We start from the raw sequence: 19,498 nt of genomic DNA, 5'->3' as shown, positions 1-19,498 counted from the left end.
AATGCATGAAAGGGATGGTCGAGATAATGATCGGAAAGTGAATGATGATAGAATGACAGAAGGATGGAATGGGGTAACACTATATGCCCCAGCCATTTCATGGCAGGAGCATAAAAAAGTGTGGAAAACTGAAGTGGGACAGACAGATAGACACACGGATGCAGAGGAAAGCTATAGTATACTCTGGTGAAACCGGTAGGGGACTAATTAGGAAAACTGCGATAAACATCACATAAAAAGGACCCCTTATACTTACTCTTTTTTGGGGACTGCTTTGAGGGTGGCAGGGCTGCCTTTTCGTCTGCTTTCCTGTCCCTTCCAGGACATGCACAGATCCTTACTTCCACAGCTCGTCTTCCGAGCACCTGATTACTGATACAGAAAATTAAAAATTAAATTTTTTTTGTTACATCAATATATCTATAGCTCATAACAACTAACTGCCTTAATGTTATCAATTTTCTATCAAGGATTTCTCCAAGACTTACTCTCGTTCTAAAGTAAAGACAATCTGAATTGGTCGTCTGTTTGGTCCACCAACACAGGATCCCAGACACATGAACTGAAAGAGGTTGGTGACCCATTCAGACCCAGCCTGAGGCTGTTCATGGGGGATGATGACACTCTGTCGAGATGTGTAGGAATCTTCTGTGTACTTGGCTAGTTTATGTTCGCACCTCACCAAATGAGTCGGAGCTGGGTGATCTAAAAAGAAAATCAACTGTTAACTTTACATCAAAAGAGAGGCCCATGCACCACATTGCTCACCTAAGCAACAATATCAAAATAAAATCAGCTTTATAAAGTCAAAATATAGGGACAATGTGGTAAAAAAGACTATGTATAAAAAGATTTCGAATTTTTCTCCAGATATTTTTATGTTAAATATAAAGCCCCTTTTGTAATATATCATATTACATATATATAAATCAGATTTTACTTTGGATGATGACAGCAACTATTAGACCATTTATGATTTCTCCTAGCATGGAGACACATCCATCCATTTTAAGATTAAAAGTTTGAGTTACACTGATTTGAAAAGAAAAACTGCAAGAAGTGTTTTTGTGACCAATATTTCTAGTGATTTATTTCTAAACTGGGCAAAAAATGGATATTGACAATTTTCAGTAAAAAATCCTTTTAAAATACTTTCAAGTTTGCGGTTTTAGCTAGGGTCCATCGAGAAAGCAGAAACAAAGCATTTTATGGTAAGGCCTTATCAGAAAAGCTCATTTGAGTTTTTAGCTCAAGTGAACTAAAAATCATCAGCTAAACACTTCCTGCAAGTATGAACATCTTTTCCTTTGTCTTTAACAACTAAAACAAATTTCAAAAGGTTTGAATTTCCAAAAAAATAAAGGAATCAGAATGATATGCACATCTAAAGATTGTGTCTATAAAATGCCTACAAAGTTTAACTATATTTCATAGAGGTTCATCAGAGGTTTAAGAGTTGTGCTTACAAACTGTTAATTATTCAATCTATCTTTAATTGTTTTTTTACTCCAAAGGCAGACTCAGAATACCTCATTCTTCGGTGGATTACACCACAACAAAAGGATTACAGACTATATATAGTTAAAGTCCACACAGTACTTGAAAGCAAATATTACATAACCCATCTAATCTTTAAAGTACTCTTCAAGGCATGCCATCAGATGGCCTCCAACCCAATATACAAAATAATCACTTACTCTCATTATTTTCTTTTGATGTGGCATGGTTTGGGCATCTTTTAACTGGCTCTTGCACATGTTCAGGTTTCATAAAAATGGGCATTGCTCTAATTATGCAGCCTGCGGGTGGTTGGCGTTGACTCTTAAACCTCACAGGGCAAGTTGTAGCCATTCTGACATAGAGCTTCTTCAATGATTCCGAGTACTGTAGTTCCAAATAAGGTTTATTATTGCTACATCTTTTTTACATGGTCATTTTGTATCCATACAATGTTTTTTTTATAATAGTTAATTTCTAAAAATTACACTTTATACGTATAAAAATCATTAGGACAAAGTTTTATAATATGTATCAAAATCAGTAAGACAAAGTATTCCAAATTAATTTAATAAAATAATCTATAGATATCTATACATACTGTCCATGTAGTTGATTTTGTTTCTTTTGATGGCTGTGAAAATGATATTTGGAATCCATAATCTCCTGCATAGTCAGTGCTAAATAAATCATAATCAAATAAAATCTGTTATTTCATGCATTTACAGGTAATGGAAAAAATCAAAGTTCACTGTAAATCAAATAAAGTTTGAAATAAATTCAAAAGTTAAAATTCCAAGAAATGCTTGCTTATCAATTTTCTTTAGTGTTTGGACAATGGATTTCTTGTGTACATAGTAAGAAACGTTTAGAATTTAAAATCAATATTCTCTTCAAGAGTGCAAGATAAAATGAAATCCACCTTCATTTTTTCGCAAATAATATTGACCTTATATTCACAACAACTCCATTATTTCAATCATGAATAATCATGATAACTCTGCTTTTAAAACCCATTAAAGTTTTAACATCTTTCTGCCATTTAAGGGATAAAATTCATTGATTTGAGGAGTAAAAACTTTCAACTGGAACATGATTGATTTTTCTTTTTTTTCATGAATTTTTCAACTGTTCCATTTTTTTTAAAATGAATAGCTGCCCCAATACAACATTAAACCAATTTCTTTAAAAGCTACAATGGAGTTTAAAATGCGACACACTTTATTGACCAAGCACAATGTTGACATTAGATATTTTGAAGTGCTTTCAAGTTTGTTCATGTCGCTAAGGATTTAAACGAGGGCTTTCAATAAAGAGCTGTAACGGTTCAATTCACAGACCAGATCAAATATCCTGTCAGTTAAAATTTTAAACCTAGGCCTATTCTAAACTTCTCTCTGTGAGATTCTCAAAATAATGAACTACATGACAATATTGTTTTGTGATTTTCAGGTGGTTTCGAGCAAAAATAGTTTTAAAGATTATTTACTCACTTGGATGGTACGGTGGGAATGGGTGATGTCATACTGGTGTGTGGGGAGTAGGGGGGAGGCGATGTGATGGTCTGAAAAAATAATAACACTAAATTTACATACCTGAATTCATAGAAGCAACTAAGCACGTTAAAAAAAATAATCAATATAAATTTACCTCAATTTCATCATAGTATGAATTCAATTCTTCAGCATAAATATCCATATCTATCATTCTAAGTCTCATGTTTTTACCACAGACTACACTGACAAATTGACAATGAATATTGTGTGTATGGAACTACATATATATATACACCATTGCATGGTGTCAAATCATAGTAATTATCTAATCATGTTTGGATAGCATCGATTGAAAAGTATCAAGTTCACACTTTCTCTTTGTCAATCAAGGCATAAATTGAGAGGTGATGGTTTAGCTTGGCATGATGAGTGAACTGTTTTTATTACTTATTCACTGTTAAAGAGAAGGATAGTTAAACATGGCATTTTAACACTAAATAATATATATTCTCCAAAATTTTTATATTCATCTTTCTTTTGTTTAACTTTGAATTTGAATATATTTTATTATGCAAATATATATTTACATAAATGGATTAGGCAGCAGGCAATGCCTTCTCCATTTTGTTTAACTTGATATTGAGGGTGCTTTTGTTCCAGACATGGATTGGCTTTTATACTTTAAACTTTATTAATCATGGGCCGAGAGTAGACTTATCCAGTGTGTAACGTATCCTTTGTGGATTCAGCTGTTTACACTGTATGTGAGTTCAGTGGAATGCAGTGTATACTTACATCATTGTATGGAGATGATGCGGTACTGCTGCCTATAATCCCAGTCTGTGAGTCAGGGCTCATGGAGGATGCTGTGGACTGGGGAATGATTGGGTTCAGCTAAAAAAAAAAAAAAAAAAGGGCAATCATTTTACTGAGAAAAAAACTTGCTCATCACTTCTTTGTAAGGCAGTGCAATCAATCTTTCAAAAGCATTACACTTGGATTGACAATCACCTAATCATTCCTATAGCACTACTCCACTAGGCTTTCTCCCTCAAAAAACTATTGATTGGATTTGAGATTCAAATATGTATTCTTTTCACCAAGTGTTTTTAAATCCATGAAACAACTCGGTGATGAAAAACAGCAAAATATATATCAGGTGCAGTTTTAACAAAAAAGCATTTACACATAATTGTTTTGACAATGTAGCTGATTGCTCAATCTAATGGGATGATCAATAGATGATGGGACCAGTCATTAACAGATAAGCCTAGTTATTTGTGGTGACCAGTCTCCTGACAAATCAATACTTATCAGGACGGCAATAATCTATCCTCCAATGAGAAAGCCTTTGAATTAACATAAAACCTTTTGTGGGGAAATTTATGGAAAAAAGAAACCAAATTTTTCTCCTTATTATGTGCCACATGCCCCATCTCTTATCAGCCTGGTCCAAAATTTTAGGCTATTGAATATGTAAACATATACATTTATCAACAAGTAAACCTACCCAGGATGACAACCCATTCATGGGACAGCTATTTATAGCTCAATTTATTGACAGACATTAAACAAGAGGATATTCGATTCTTTTGAGAAAAAAAAATGTTCAATCATCCAATCCAGAAATCTGCTAATTAAAAATTTTTCAATTTAGAGTTTAATAGTGAGTAAAATACAAGTTGAATTAAAATATCCAGAGGTTTAATTATTTTTTTTTTTACACAACACCTCCCCATTTTTTTAAAGACAATACCATAACTAAATGTTACAATTTTCCTGAACAATTGTAAACAAAATATCCGAACTTACCCTGTATGTAGTAAATCCAGTTCTTTCGAACTTAATCATGTTGGACGGATAATTAAATAATATTTAAGTCACAAGAAGAACAGTATTTTGAGTGGAATACAAAATAACAGAACATATATCACAGAAATTCAAAGTAAGAATACTCCTCACAAAAGCATTTCAAAGTGTAAACTAGCTAATATGAAATAAAACATTTGCCTGGGTGCAGGTATAAACTTGTATGAAGTCCAAGCGACAATCTACCTGTCTAAACACGTAGATATTGGCAGAGTTCAATACCAGGTGATCAATAAGTATTTATAATATGATAATGTCGCTAGTTTTCAGTGACGCAAAGAGGGAACAAAAGGTAGATTTAAATGGATATTGGTCATGCATGGCCTCTTTAGAAATACCCAGTTCTACATTATTAATGATTCCAGGACCTGCAGTCAATTTTTGGTGGAGCCAAGTTTTAATAAAATTGGTATTCCGTTGTCATGGTTATTGGGGTTATTTCTATATATTATCAGGATAGTGTGGCTTTGTTTAGATCAGACCAATAGGCTGTGCAAACAAAGGTTTTTATTCCTTCGCTCAATGTCTTAAATACCTGGATATGCTTAACCCAGTTTAATCTAATAGATCTGCCAAAGCATAGCAAACTTATGCAATACAAACTCTGAACAACAAAGCTCTTTCAGCACATACAGGTAATGTTTTTTCCAACACCTAATTAAAAATTCACAAAGGATGTCAGCAGGCAGGGAAAAATAAAGGCCAACAGCACTAACTGACATGGACAACAAGATGATCAGATTTAAAATTTCATTTATATTGAATGACTGTTGCCAGGCTATTTCACCAATGAACAAAGGGAAGAGATACTCATTTTAATAATTTGGTAGATCTCATCAAACAAATGAAAATAAAAATCTTGTGTATCTCTGGGACAAAATATTCATATGCAATGGATAACAGACACTGCCAAATATGGTGAATGTTGAAATCAAACACAATGAAAATAACTAAATAAATACTGGATCAGTATATTGTGAGTGGAACTCTAAACAATCAGTTTAAATTTTAGTGTCATTGGAGATTTGTTTATTTTACTTTTCTCAAGAAATATATGTTTTATGAATTATCAATGAAACAATATCATTAAAAGTAACATAAAATTCAAAAGAAAGGCAAATTAAATATGACCATAAACTGAACAGCATTATTTAGTTATATGATAATGGAAATGCCTACCAGATCTGAAATTGAGTCCTGCTGAGACTTAATTTGAAATCGTTCAATTTGAAGGCTTGTCGTCTCTTCATTTTCGTTTTCAAACGAATAATCCAAATCTCTCTGTTGTATGTGGGTATAATTCCTAGAGCATGGAAAAATAAATTTCATCACATGTGAATTGTATCATCAAACATCCTCTTATTCTGATTGGAATGATAAATTTAAAACTTCACACAACAGCAATACATGAATAATTTCATTGGCATTATAAAGTTAAGAATCCGCACATTCACTTTCATAGCAAATTTACACTAAATACAAATATTTCATCTCTGAAAAATAATATTTCTTTGTCTTACCCATGATCAGTGCACGCATCAAGACTGTGCCATAAATAGTCAAAGGCCTCCTGTGATAATGGGGGTCCAGTAACAGAACTACTAGGGGAAAGGGTTTGTGACATAGTGGGTGGGACTTTGGATGTATACTTTCCAAATCTAAAATGGAAATTGAAAAAAAAAACCTTCTTTGAAATCTAAAGTCATTTGCATGTGACAAAATATATTTGTTCAGATGTATCATGTATGTTGCGTTTTCATGTATCAAGTAATATTTCTTAAAATTTCAATATCTTGGATAATATATATATATTCCTTGCTCTGTCAAGCACATCCCTACAGTGTGCAAGTAAGCATGGAAACAAATTCTATAGAAATTTATCTTAGCTTTAATTGACAAATATTTCCCATAAACAAAATTTGGCAGTAGAATTTTCCATTTCATTCTTTTCTGAAAATAAATCTTTATAAAATACTTTTGATTAGGGGAGAAAGAGAGAATACAACTGTCATCAAAAGTGAATATCTTTTGCACGTGGGATTTTCAATAAATATCACACAACCAACTTCAGACCAAGAAACCTTAAGTTTAATCCATTTTGCAAACAAACTTGACACATCAAATTCTACATAGCATGTCCGAGTTATTTATAAACTTTCGTATAATTGATGTTTCTTGACATTCAAGACTTTCGTAAAATTGACATCCCAGATATTTGAAAAAAAAACAATGAAATTTAGTACTAAAAATTCACATATAATGTGTTTGAAATACAGTAATTTGGGTTCCTGCAAAAAATTAACTTGGGCTAATCTCTCTCTCTTCTTTAGAATATTCAACTTAAGAAATAATAAATTTGATTTAATTAGAGGATGAAATATAACAACTTTCAGTAAACAATTTTTTCCCCCAAACCCTATACTATTTGGAACTGAGGGTCTTCCCTTGGTAAAACCAAAGCTTCTTGGGGATCTTAAAATTGGGAGAACTATAGTTAACTGACTGTTGTAGTATTTATAATGTGTGTGTCACTGTGTGTGTGTTGTGCATTAGATTAAAATTCTTGTAAAAAAAAATTCAATTTTTTTTGGCAATTTAAATCTAAATTGGTCACAAACTGCCCTACACACAGATCTATAAAGTTAAAATGAAACCATATAAGTATTAGATAAAATTTAACCTCTTAACTCTTGCCTCATTACCTACATGTAATACCTACGCATCTTGTTATCTAAAACTGAACTTACAAAAAACAACAATATTATTGTTACGAAGACCAGAGACATAAATAATGTTATGTATGTCTCTGCGAAGACTAAACAATTGTATATCAATAATATAAAATAAAAACATTCGTCAACAAAAAAGTTCTATGAAAGCTACGGACCCTATACCATGCTATAGAAGTTTGTATGTACATGCATATACATATACAAGTTTATATCTAACTTACAGTGACCGTGATGATAAACAAACAGGGTGACTAAAGCAAGTTATTATTTATATATAACAATACTTACGATACTGCCGCTAGAACGGCTAAATGTAAGGAATTTACGACATAAAAAATGGAGTGAACACAAACGGTGATCTATCCAACCACTCTCCTACACTGTCAATTTCGATCTACCTATACCACGTGGTTTTACTGTTATTATGGCGGTGCATATATCGCGGGAAACAGGTTATGACAAAAATTTTGTTCTATTATTGCACCAAATTTAATACAAGCAAACAATCTACACTTACCTGCTTTTGTAATTAAGTTTAGCCATTAGATATATTTTTAAATTAAATAAGACATCACTTTACCTCTTTTATACCCGTGGCCTACAGGGATTAACTGTGACTATTGGCCAATCAGAGCAAAGCACGGTCGGGAGTCCATGATTAAAGTGAAGCGTTGTTGCTTATGAAAACAGTCGTGAATAGTTTAGACTACCTGTGATGCAATTAACGGGATACTATTCAACAATACGGTACATTTCTTCGATGGATCAAAGTGAGAGAGACATTATCCGCCGCGATTGCAAGAAATTTAATGCAAATATTTTTTAGAAATTCATATGAACATGATAAAGATAACGTACACAGCGTGTTGACGCTTGCGGATGAACGAGTAGTGTATTTTTAGTGTGTATAAGAATAAACTGTTCATTATAATACAATTAACATTGGAAAAACTGAAATGAATTTTTCCGAGTTGTTCCGTCAAAGTAGTCAAACTTGCAAGTTTTCCCCAGATGGAAAGTACTTGGTAAGAAAATTATGGTGCTCCTGTTATAAATTAGTGAAACAGGTTTTATAGTCGCCCAGGCTTCAGGACCATGAAGCATTTTTAGACTTAAGTCTAAATTGCAATCTTTTATAAAATTATGATATGACATAAAATTACACTTAAACTTTGTAACTATCAACATAATATAGCGACACTTTCAAATAGAATTTCATTTTTTTCAATGTTGTCAATCGCATAATTTTATAAAAGATTGCAAAATCTCTGTAGACTTTCTATTTTGGGATGTGTATTGAAACCTGAAGCGGCCGGTAGACAGATATTTTGAACTATTAGTACCCTGATTCAACTTTAATATTTGGCATATATGTTATCATTGGGCTTTGCCTGTCTCTTGCTTTGCTCTGTATGATATTTCCTATTTGGGATATAATGCATTATTATGATTCAATTTGATTAATTCCTACATCTCTGATTGGCTCATATCCAACTATCTAGAAAATATAAAACGTTATATTATTGTATATTAATATCCCAATCTGGCTGTTATAAATCATTTGGTGATTTGTTCCAATCTGTTTAAAAGAACTCAATAATTTGAAAAATATTTATAGGTCTATCTTATTATATACTACATGTATGTATAGATATATATTCCGTACCTAATTAAGCTTATGAGTCAATGAGATTATAAATGAAAATTGAAGAGTACGGTACATTAAATTTGAAACTATTTGCTCATTATTTGATTTTTTGTATAAAATAGTTTCACTTTTGTTAAACCAGTATGTTTAAGAAATCTTTACTGTGTTAGTGATTTGATATACTGTAAATGTTACATTGAGGAGAGTAGTTGTATAATATTATGAATTGTTGCATGATGGGTTGTGCCTCTTTCATAAGTGCTTAAAAGTGTCAGAATTAGGGTGAAATTCCAGAGAAACTTCAAGAATCAAATGAATAATCAACAATGTGGATTAAAGATATGAATGACACAATGCTGTAAAATGTTGAATGGGAACTTAACACTTTATATCCTATTATATTTGATGCTAGTCAGCTTAAGCTGATTACACCATAAAAACACACACCCCTTAATCTTAAGAAATATAATTTTGTTTTCATGACTACGAGGTGTTTTAGAGATTATGAAGTATGATTAGTTGTGTTGTTATTGCACAGGAACTACACCACAAATAGTGTCAAGTTTTGATATTTTAAAATATATTTTTAGAATGATGTCATGTTGGAATAGTAGCCATTTATCCATGCACAAAGCAAAAGCTGTTTGCTTAACATCCAGTGTCATAGTTTAGAATCAATAAGATACAGTTTCCAATATTGTTAGACTGTTTTCTTGTTAAATCTTCACCTTATAGGTCATTTAGATATGCACTCACACACACAACTATACCTTCTATAGTGTATTGATGATATTGATATCAAATAATTAGGATGTTGAAAATATCCTCATGCACATAATTTGAATAAATGCCTTATAATAAATAAAATGCATCGTGAAACTTTTTGGGTGAGCGCTTTGAAATGTTAAATTGTACATTCTGTAGGCCTCTGTGGTTGAATTTCGTCTGGTGATAAGGGACGTGGATACACTGCAAATACAGAACCTGTATACATGTTTAGATACCATCCAACAAATAGAGGTCAGTGCCTGCACCGTATCAGTTAACGCAATTTACACATGTTGCTTTAGTAATTGAATTTAAAATTCAGTAAATTATTAAGCATGCAACTGTACCTAAAAGTTAATTTGGTTGCAATACTAATAACTACGGTAACAGAGTGTGATAGTCAGTTTCTTATTTTTACTGATGAATGAATCTGTATATAACTAGTTGCATGCCTATTGTACTTTTTAGATTTGATGAAATAATTTAAATGACTTATTTTGCACATGTACTAAATAATATATAGGTATTGCATGAATGTTCGGGAAATATGAAGATTTCTTTCCCCCAAGAAAAATCATATTTCCTGAGTGGCTTTGCCCTAGGGAAATATGGTTTTTCTTGGGGAATAAATCTTCATATTTCCCAAACATTCGTTCAAAGTTTAATTATACCGAACAACATATGATTATACAAAATTCGTAGAATGCTAATAATTTGTCGCAATAACATTGTTTGTCTCTCTTTTCTTTTATAAATTCAAATCAAATGTAGTAAAATTAGTTTTTGTGGCATAAAGAGAAATTAAATGATTATATAATTTTGATTTAATCGTATTTGTCGACATTGTATGCTCATATTGGCTTTTTTATTCCTTTTGAATCAAAAATCCTGATATTTCGGAAGAGGTGAGACATGATATTTATTTCCCGGGAGACAGGAGGTTTTGTTTGCCCTGTCACGTGACTCTTTAATCCAATCAGATGACATGTTATATAGAATAATCATATTGAGGTATAATAATATTATTTGTGTAATAGTATTTTATAGGTGCAATTGGTTGACTGTTTAATTTATTATAAGAATATGTGAAGACGCTTGATTTAAATGTCTAAACATGTCATTGTAATAAATGATTTACATACCTTACCTAAAAGAAATGAATTCAGTCATTTAACTATGATTTGATTTCTGATTGTAGTGGTCCTCAGACTCTCAGTTTATCTTGTGTGGACTGTTTAAAAGAGGTATTGTGCAGGTAAGATTTGCAAACAAATGTGGGACCTCAAAAATTGACAGTAAAGGAAAAGAAGCTGTAGATTTTGAGAATGGGATTTTTTTGGGTAAAATATTAAATGTTTTTAACATGCTTGATGTATGTATTATATACATTGATCAATTTTCTTTATAAATGCACAAGTACAAGTTTATGCCATAAACTTGTACAACTATAATGTAGATAAATATTCTGAAATAAACTAATGGTCAAACCATGAAAATCAAGATATGTAGTACATGTAATCAGGTGTAAAAATTGGACAATTAAGTGATATTACATACAAGGTTATTTTTAATCCTATCTTGTAATCTGTAAAGAGAGCAATATTGTCAACAGCTCCTTATCAATCATTTACACCTATAGAGACCTGCTGTGATGGCTGTGCTGCAGTCACTTTGAAGTTTATCTAAATTTACACCTTTTGTAAAATAGCCCCAAGATGAATCAGTTAATACATGTATTCAAAAATTATTGTGATTTACATCTTAATTTCTGATTTTAATTCCCTTCAACCTTATCAGAGTTATCCTTCTTATCCATTTATAATCCTTCATACATTTTAATTCATTTTTAGCATTTTCAATTTGCAAAATATTGTTTTATTGTTAAAGTGGATTTATAAAGACACTGTCAAATATCTATCTCTGAAATGAAATATTTCTCAGGTTTCATTATTTCATAATCTGATTTTACAAGGAGTTATCAAGTTTGATTTTACAACCATTGGTTCTGCAGCTTGACTCTGAAGTAATGCATTTTGTTGACAGTTCAGTTATCTTAATAAGGGTGTTTGCATTCAAGAGTCATCTGTAGAAAGCTGTGTGAATTGCTATCCAAAATCAACAATCTAAGATATGAGAATGCAAAATTGCACACCCAGGTTCTCCTGTTTATGTTTTTTCTTGAAGGGAATGACTGTTAAAAAAGGTTTGGTCATATTACAGGTTTGGTCCATAGAGCAGCCTGAGTGGACCTGTAAGATAGATGAGGGTTCTGCTGGACTTTGTGCTGTCCGCTGGAGCCCAGATGGAAGACACATACTGACTACAGCTGACTTTAATGTAGGTCACACAAAAAAAAAATTAAAAAAAATTCATTTACTTCACCACTTTCTTTATACATTCAATATATAATTAGATGAACAATTATAAAAACCAACTTTTAAGATCTAGCTATGTAAATTATAAACACCATGATTATGATAAACTGTAGAATGATTTATTTAATTTTTAAGGTGATTTTGAGCAATTAAACCAAACCTTCTTTTTAGATCATATATTAAAGTAGGTAAAAAAATCTATTATCATTAAAGGTAATAAAAGAAACATTCAGATAAAAGATGGAAAGAAATAGTCAAATTTGTTACATTTTGATGCATAGTTACTCTTTTTCCATGTATCATTCACAAGAATTGAAGATTTCATTGATGTTGTTTACTTAAAATAGGAACCTTAAAACCAGATAAATAAAATGGTATTAATCAGTCCAAAACAAGCGCAAGTTTTTTGCACCATAAATTGCAACTTTTTAACATATAAATATATACCGGTAGCTCCCAGGTTGTCCACTCATTATTTTCATACAGGGAGCTACAAACCTGCAGCTATAGCTTCTACACAGACGCTGACTTTTTTATTTTCAAATGATAAATCAATGAACATTTTAGAAATGAAAGCCAATAATTTCTCACTTGGTTAAAGGCTTTATTATGAAATTCTCTTTTTTTCTGTATTATTTTATTGCTCTGCCAAATGTTCAGATAGAACAACTACATGATTATTTTTTGCCTTACTCGGGTTTTATTTCTCCCACCCCGTTACACGTATATACCCCTTGTCTGCTTTTATCCCAATAAGTGATATTTGTTGCTTTGAAATATGATCTTCGAAGTAGATCAAAATTGCATAAATTGAGTCACTATTGTTATGTTTTGTGATTTTTATACAAATACATTCGAAGGGTGGCTTTATGATAGAATTGATCCCACCCCGACCATAAATATCACCTTAAAATATTCAAAAAGTGATTCCTTAATACTTATTTTTATATAATTTTCAGCAATATTATACCATTAAATTATTTACACTTTTACGTTACTTTTTTTTTCTTCATAATTATTGATTCAAACCCCCCTCGACCCCAACAACACATCAATTGCGTCATTGATGAAATGTTTTGAACTATATGTTGCAAATTTGATTTATAATGTTATCATAGACAGCGACACTGGAAATTGTAAATACTTCAATATTATAGCGATATAATGCTTTCGTAAGTGATTCATGCGGATATGAAGGCAGCAAGCATTGCATCTTTCTCTTAAGATGTTTTTTAAATTAATCATCAAGAGTAGGTACAATTAATTGTTAAAAAAGTTATTTTTAATGTACATCAAGACGTTTGATAGAAGAAATGGCCAATTATTCTTATATGGGAAATTTAGTCTGAAATCCTCATGAATATTTCATGCAGTCCATGATTTTTATTAAATTTGCTGAAAGTTTTGATAATTGATAAATTAGTCAGAACTGGATCATGTGGATTTCAGCCCTTTTATTGTCTATAAAGCTATTAATTATAATCGGTTTGCCTTAAAGAAATAAAGAAAAAAACACTCTGTGAATGTATATAATATACATATGATTTGACATGATTCTGGGGGTTTTTTTTTTTCATGACAGCTGAGAATAACAGTTTGGTCACTGGTGACAAAGTCTGTTTCCTACATACGCTACCCCAAACAATGCCAAAAACGTGAGTTCATACTTAAATTAACAATACAATAAATATGCGATATCACATAGTTACTGATAATCATACAACAATTAGAATCAAAGAAAAGCATTCTAAACATCATATTTCAATCATGATAAATTATCTTAATTCTCCAGCATTGGACTACAGTAATGGAGGAAAGTACATGGCCCTAGCTGAGAGGAGAGACTGCAAAGACTTTGTCACTATTTTTGCTTGTGATTCTTGGGAACTTGTGAAAGTAATTTAAATGTTTTTTAGAATCTTAATATTCAAAGCAGACTCCTTAGACCCTAATTTTTCCCTAACAAGGGTATTTAAATGCAGTAATATATAAGAATTTTATAGAAAAGGAGAAATTTTACCTAAATTTGAATTTTTTTTATTACCATATTTAATTTGCAGCATTTTGAAACCGAGACGGATGACTTGATGGGTATTGAATGGTCTCCTGATGGGAGAGTTTTAGCTGTTTGGGAATCCCCAATCAAAGTAAGTTCGGAGACTATTATGAATAAGTTTAAATTTGTCACAAAACATTAAACACCTGCACAATAGCCCTATATATCATATCGTTGGCATCTGTATGTATATTGAATAGATATAACCTCATTTTAAAGCAGAATGTGAGGAAATCACACATCTATTCCCTAAAATTTAAGAATGTATTTAAAGAAGAACACTTTATTGGAAATAAAGTGTTACACGGCCATTTTACCTTAACTCTCCACCTGACCTCAATGTATTCTAATTATAGAGCACTGGATGAATTGTGCATGATGATAAAAATTTGCAGTTTAGTCAATTTGATGATCTGGCTCATTGAACATACATATCTTTTTAAAACACTTGTTATGGTAAATGACTTTCTTTGATAAAGAGGCAAAGACTGTGTGGAAGAGAACATGTCTTTTAAAGGTTGGATAAATTTACCATGACATAATTCAGATCAGGTTTATTCCTTTATGTTGCAACCCTTCTTCAGAAGGAGAAGACAATAAATTCAGAGTGATCTCCTATAAGATTCACAGTCTGTTTATTGAAAATTGACCTGTTATTATTCATCGATGAACAGGATAGGAAAAGTTGACATTAGTGTTTTGGGGAGTGTTGATACTCTTTTTAGTGCTAAACGTCATATCTGTATGTCATAAAAGAGACAGACCTTTATCAAGGATAGTTTTTATTTACCTGTTATAAGACTTGTCAAATTTTGAAGAGAAGTTAATAATGTACCCCAAAAATACAATTGTATAGCTTTCGTTTTTATCACTTATATATTAATGATGTTGGTGGCTTTTTTGTCGGGCACTTTTAAATAAATAGCAGCTAATCCTATTGGGGGGGGGGGGGGGGGGGAGTTTTTGGTATGTTATCTAAATAATATAACTAAGATAGGACATTAATGATTGATGCTTTCTATATAGTTTTGATTTCATGTAACATATAATCACTTTAAACTGAAGACAAAATATGTAATTGGAAATCTATTCACATACTGTTCTGCAAATTGATATGTCACTTGATAGAAATCTCTTGTCTTCAAGTAAATATGCACAAAGAGATACTTTTATCTCTAGTAATCTTCAAAGAAATACCTTAAACCAAAACCTTCCAACCATATCTCAATTACAAATTCTTCAGTTTGACTTGGGGGTATAATTTTAGCCACACTGTACACCAACTACTTTGTTTATTTAAAGAATCAAGTTCTCCCTAAAAAAAACTACTGGTAATTAAAACAGCAGAGCTATTAAAAAAAAACCTAGAGAACTTGGTTGAAATCTCTTTGATGTCTATGAGGCATTTAGAGTATTGTCTTTTATCATTCCCAAGTTGTTGATAGGCAAATCAATGACTATCCGATAGATAAATAAACTGCTGTTTCATTCACAGTGATTTCCATGTATTATCCTAGCAGGTGATAAACTAACTGCTTTTAGTCTAAGTCACATTGAGGTGATAGGTAAACAAGAGGAATACAATAAGGTTCAACCAAAGAAATTGCAATTACCATGTAACCTTAGGTATGGTCTATTTTTTTTCTTTTGTAATTTTCAGAGAGATAATGTTTTAGGTAAACTAGTAAATAGGTGACTCTATCTAAAAGATCAGTATTGATCGGCGGAGAACACTATTGATTATTGAATTGAATCAATCAGAAACACCATTTCGATTCATAATCAAAATTAATTGAAATTTTCAACTAACTGATTTTAGTTATTACATATACATGTAGTACTACTTATTATATTCAAGCAAATAAAACTAACATAGGCATTTGCAAAATAAACCTTTATAATTTAATAAATTTTGGTCAGAAATGTGTAAAGTTAAAAAAAACATTTTAATGCATAAAGAATATTTAAACGGGAAGGGACAATAATCAATATGCTCTTGAATTTGATTCTGCGATAGAATTTCCTCTGAGAATGCCTAAAAAGACTCTAACTCAGCTTTCAATTGCTTTGTTTTCAAATTCCCATCAGCTCTGTGACTTCCGCCAAGCTTCAAAGATATTTTTGAGCTGCAAAGGCATGGACCTTAGTTTTTTCGATGTTAATAAAGAACTTTCTTAAGTAATACAGAACTGAAGCCCTTTTCACTAAAAAGTGTACGCTGGTGTAACCTTACGCTTCGCATGAATCGGAACTTAAGGCAAAATTTGAACTAAGGTCCATTTCACTCAAAGGTGTAACTTTGTGCCCGAACTAGGTTAAGCCAAAAAATCTACGCCTGGCCATGGTTAGTCGTAACTTTTGGCGTATCATATATACTTGCCTATAAGTCAGATTTGGGGGAGTAGAAAAATTGGGGGTCCTACTTATAGATGAGATCTAGTAAAAATAATTTTGCACAAGAGATAAATAATGAACAATCCTTATAAATGCATTGAGACTGTATTCCTTAAAGAAAACAATATTCATTTGATTGTTATTCCTAGACATAATTTTAGCAGTCAATCATTTATATCTGAGGTGATAATAACTATAGGTGTCATATTTCACCTAAAACAACACAATTCAACACCCCAGTTTAAGGGGCTAATTACCAACCTAATCAGTCAGTTGGGGATTAAATCACCATCTTCAAAATTTCAAAAGCATTTTAAATACCCATAAGTTTTGAAACTATTACCAGCTTGTAATGTGTGTTTTTTATCCCCTCTCGCAATTTGTTGAGTAGGGGATATAGCATCACTGCTGTGCGTGTGTGTGTTCAACTTGGAAGCAAGTTTAAAAGAAAACCCTTGCACGGATATTTATCAAACTTCGTACACTTATTTGGCATGGTAAAAGGACAAAGCCTGGTAATTTTCAAGTCAATTAGTTGAGTACTTTTTAATCTGTACTACTATATTAAAATAATAGACTCAAATTTTTGGGCTTTTATGTCAATAAATCAGGAGAGTGCTGTCTTTTGTTTTATATATATTTTAAACATCATTGGTACTTGAAGATTACCAATTTCTTTTTATTTTTTCTCAATCAAGCTTTGCTTATTAATAATTAACGAAAATTCCTCAAATAATTCCAGAAATCATTTGGATTTTTTGGATTTTAGAATTTTGCGCATGCACATTACATTTACACTAAATCCCGGGATGCTCTGTATAAAGTTTATATTTTCACAATACCACATTTGCATGGATAAAATCAGAAACTATAATACAAATACAAGTAAATTTTCATTGGAAATTTGTTATATGTATATACAAATGTATTCTGTTCATAAAAAAAAAAAATACAGGAGATAACTCTAACACAGTGCATTTACTAGGAAAAATCCCAAGAGTTCCGAACGTCAACTTGAATCGAGTAAAAAACGTTGCTGAAAAAGTGTTGAATTCTTCAAAAATATGAATTAAATTTTTAGATGATCGGTATTTACAGCCTCAAAATGGTTTGTTATGGATAATTTGACTGTTATTTTCAATGAAAGTTTAGTAATTTTCTCCAATATCGCTACGGAGCGATTCTGCAATTATCTGCTACAATACACGTATATCAGCTGTATATGGGTGGCATTTTAACTGTGGTGAATTAAGACCTGTCACGAGATATTTCTCTCGGAAAATATATTTAACGAAAATTATTTATGTATCTATTTTGTAAATGTCTGATATAAGCAATTAACCCCTTCACGGTAACTGCGGTACTGCTCTTTTGCAGGGCAAAATGGCATAATTTAGTGAAAAATAATGTATCATCAATTGTTTCAATTGATAATAATAATTTCGGCAAAGTATATCAATTTGCCTTGCAAGAGAGCAGTACCGCAGTTACCGTGAAGGGGTCTACAGTTAGACAGTTAGTATCAGTTAGAACTGATAAACTTTATTATTATCAAGAGTTTGACCATCACACTGTCAAAGAAATAGCAATATAGGCATCATAAAATAAAAATGAAGTCATATATGCCATCATTATACACTGTTAACACAAAAGCATAAGACGGATGTTGGGCATTTAAATGTGAATAAGTGAAAATGCGCACTCCAACTTAAATAATTTGAAAAAACTATTTTCTGAAACCAAATTGTGATGAAAACTATGTCTTGGAAAATTCCATCAGTTAATTCCTGGGCCATATTTGCTCCACATATTTCAGTGACACAAATCTAAAAATATATTTATCTAAACCTCTAATATTTTTGCATGAAATTTGAAAATTTCGTAATTTTAATATCTGTATGGTTGTTCATTGATTGCTTAATATTGTCCAATCTATGGTTATATAGCTCATAACTGCATTAATTTGTTTTATTTTTTATGTTAAAACAAATTCACTAATTTTCTCCCAATGATTAAGTAAGAGAAAACGAAAATTTGTCAAAATCTTAGTCTTCAGGAATAGGGACTGGTCAATACATGCAGATGTATTAACCATCTATAAACAATTGTCTGATCATCTTCTCAAGAACTGCAATGCAATATGTGATATGATTGTAAAATCATCTTGTTACAAAGGCTCAATGATAAACATAAGAATATGCAGAGGATTTTTTTTTATGACAGGATCTATTATATGACATTGTTAAGATATTTTGTAAATGAATCCACAAAGCTGATTTTATTATGTCTGTTGTTGCTCAGGTAAGCAATGTAGCCCATGGGCCTCTTGTTAGCTTTGTTTTTCTGATCTTATTTTGTCATTGTCCAACAATTTTTTTACATAAGAATTCATTAAAAAAACTTTAAAAATCTTCTGAAAACCTAGAAATGCTATAACTTTAGTTAAAGCAACCTCAGATAGACATGTAGATTCAAATTCATTAAAATCAAAATCTTGAGGAGTAGGGTGGGGCCAAATTGGGTATCCAATTTTACAAGGGAAAACATATTACATTTTAATTATTCACAAAAACTGAAATGTTATAATGTATGGGTTTACATATATGCAAGCATTTTGACATATTGCTGATTCTTTAAAGTTGTTAAGACTTTGGCCCCTGGAT

General features: G+C 31.5%; 2 protein-coding genes across 5 annotated transcripts in view; one reads left to right on the top strand and one right to left on the bottom strand.

The window, feature by feature from the left end:
* The window catches only part of LOC105340434 (cellular tumor antigen p53), a 34,844-nt gene that overhangs the window by 8,612 nt on the left and 6,734 nt on the right, over nt 1-19,498 (bottom strand). For 2 of the 4 annotated variants that reach the window (XM_011446475.4, XM_011446498.4), the window contains exons 2-9: nt 6,383-6,520; nt 6,042-6,165; nt 3,789-3,887; nt 2,991-3,061; nt 2,099-2,177; nt 1,698-1,884; nt 489-705; nt 257-372 (exon numbers count right to left, since the gene is read on the bottom strand). In XM_011446475.4, the coding sequence (XP_011444777.1) occupies nt 257-372; nt 489-705; nt 1,698-1,884; nt 2,099-2,177; nt 2,991-3,061; nt 3,789-3,887; nt 6,042-6,165; nt 6,383-6,520 (1,031 nt within the window). Of the gene's footprint in view, nt 1-256; nt 373-488; nt 706-1,697; nt 1,885-2,098; nt 2,178-2,990; nt 3,062-3,788; nt 3,888-4,805; nt 5,068-6,041; nt 6,166-6,382; nt 6,521-7,882; nt 8,042-19,498 lie in introns of those variants that run through there. The other 2 variants (XM_011446489.4, XM_011446506.4) reach the window with 2 other exon arrangements.
* Nucleotides 8,221-19,498, top strand: part of LOC105340426 (WD repeat-containing protein WRAP73) — a 54,664-nt gene continuing 43,386 nt past the window's right edge. Inside the window, exons 1-7 of the mRNA XM_011446463.4 lie at nt 8,221-8,619; nt 10,167-10,262; nt 11,209-11,265; nt 12,231-12,347; nt 13,968-14,040; nt 14,178-14,281; nt 14,446-14,532. Of these exons, the coding sequence (XP_011444765.2) occupies nt 8,551-8,619; nt 10,167-10,262; nt 11,209-11,265; nt 12,231-12,347; nt 13,968-14,040; nt 14,178-14,281; nt 14,446-14,532 (603 nt within the window). The 5' untranslated portion in view covers nt 8,221-8,550. The remainder of the gene's footprint in view (nt 8,620-10,166; nt 10,263-11,208; nt 11,266-12,230; nt 12,348-13,967; nt 14,041-14,177; nt 14,282-14,445; nt 14,533-19,498) is intronic.

Source organism: Magallana gigas, chromosome 3, assembly GCF_963853765.1.
Source record: "Magallana gigas chromosome 3, xbMagGiga1.1, whole genome shotgun sequence".
In the NCBI taxonomy this organism is placed as follows: domain Eukaryota; kingdom Metazoa; phylum Mollusca; class Bivalvia; order Ostreida; family Ostreidae; genus Magallana; species Magallana gigas.
This window is presented reverse-complemented; position numbering and strand designations above follow the sequence as displayed.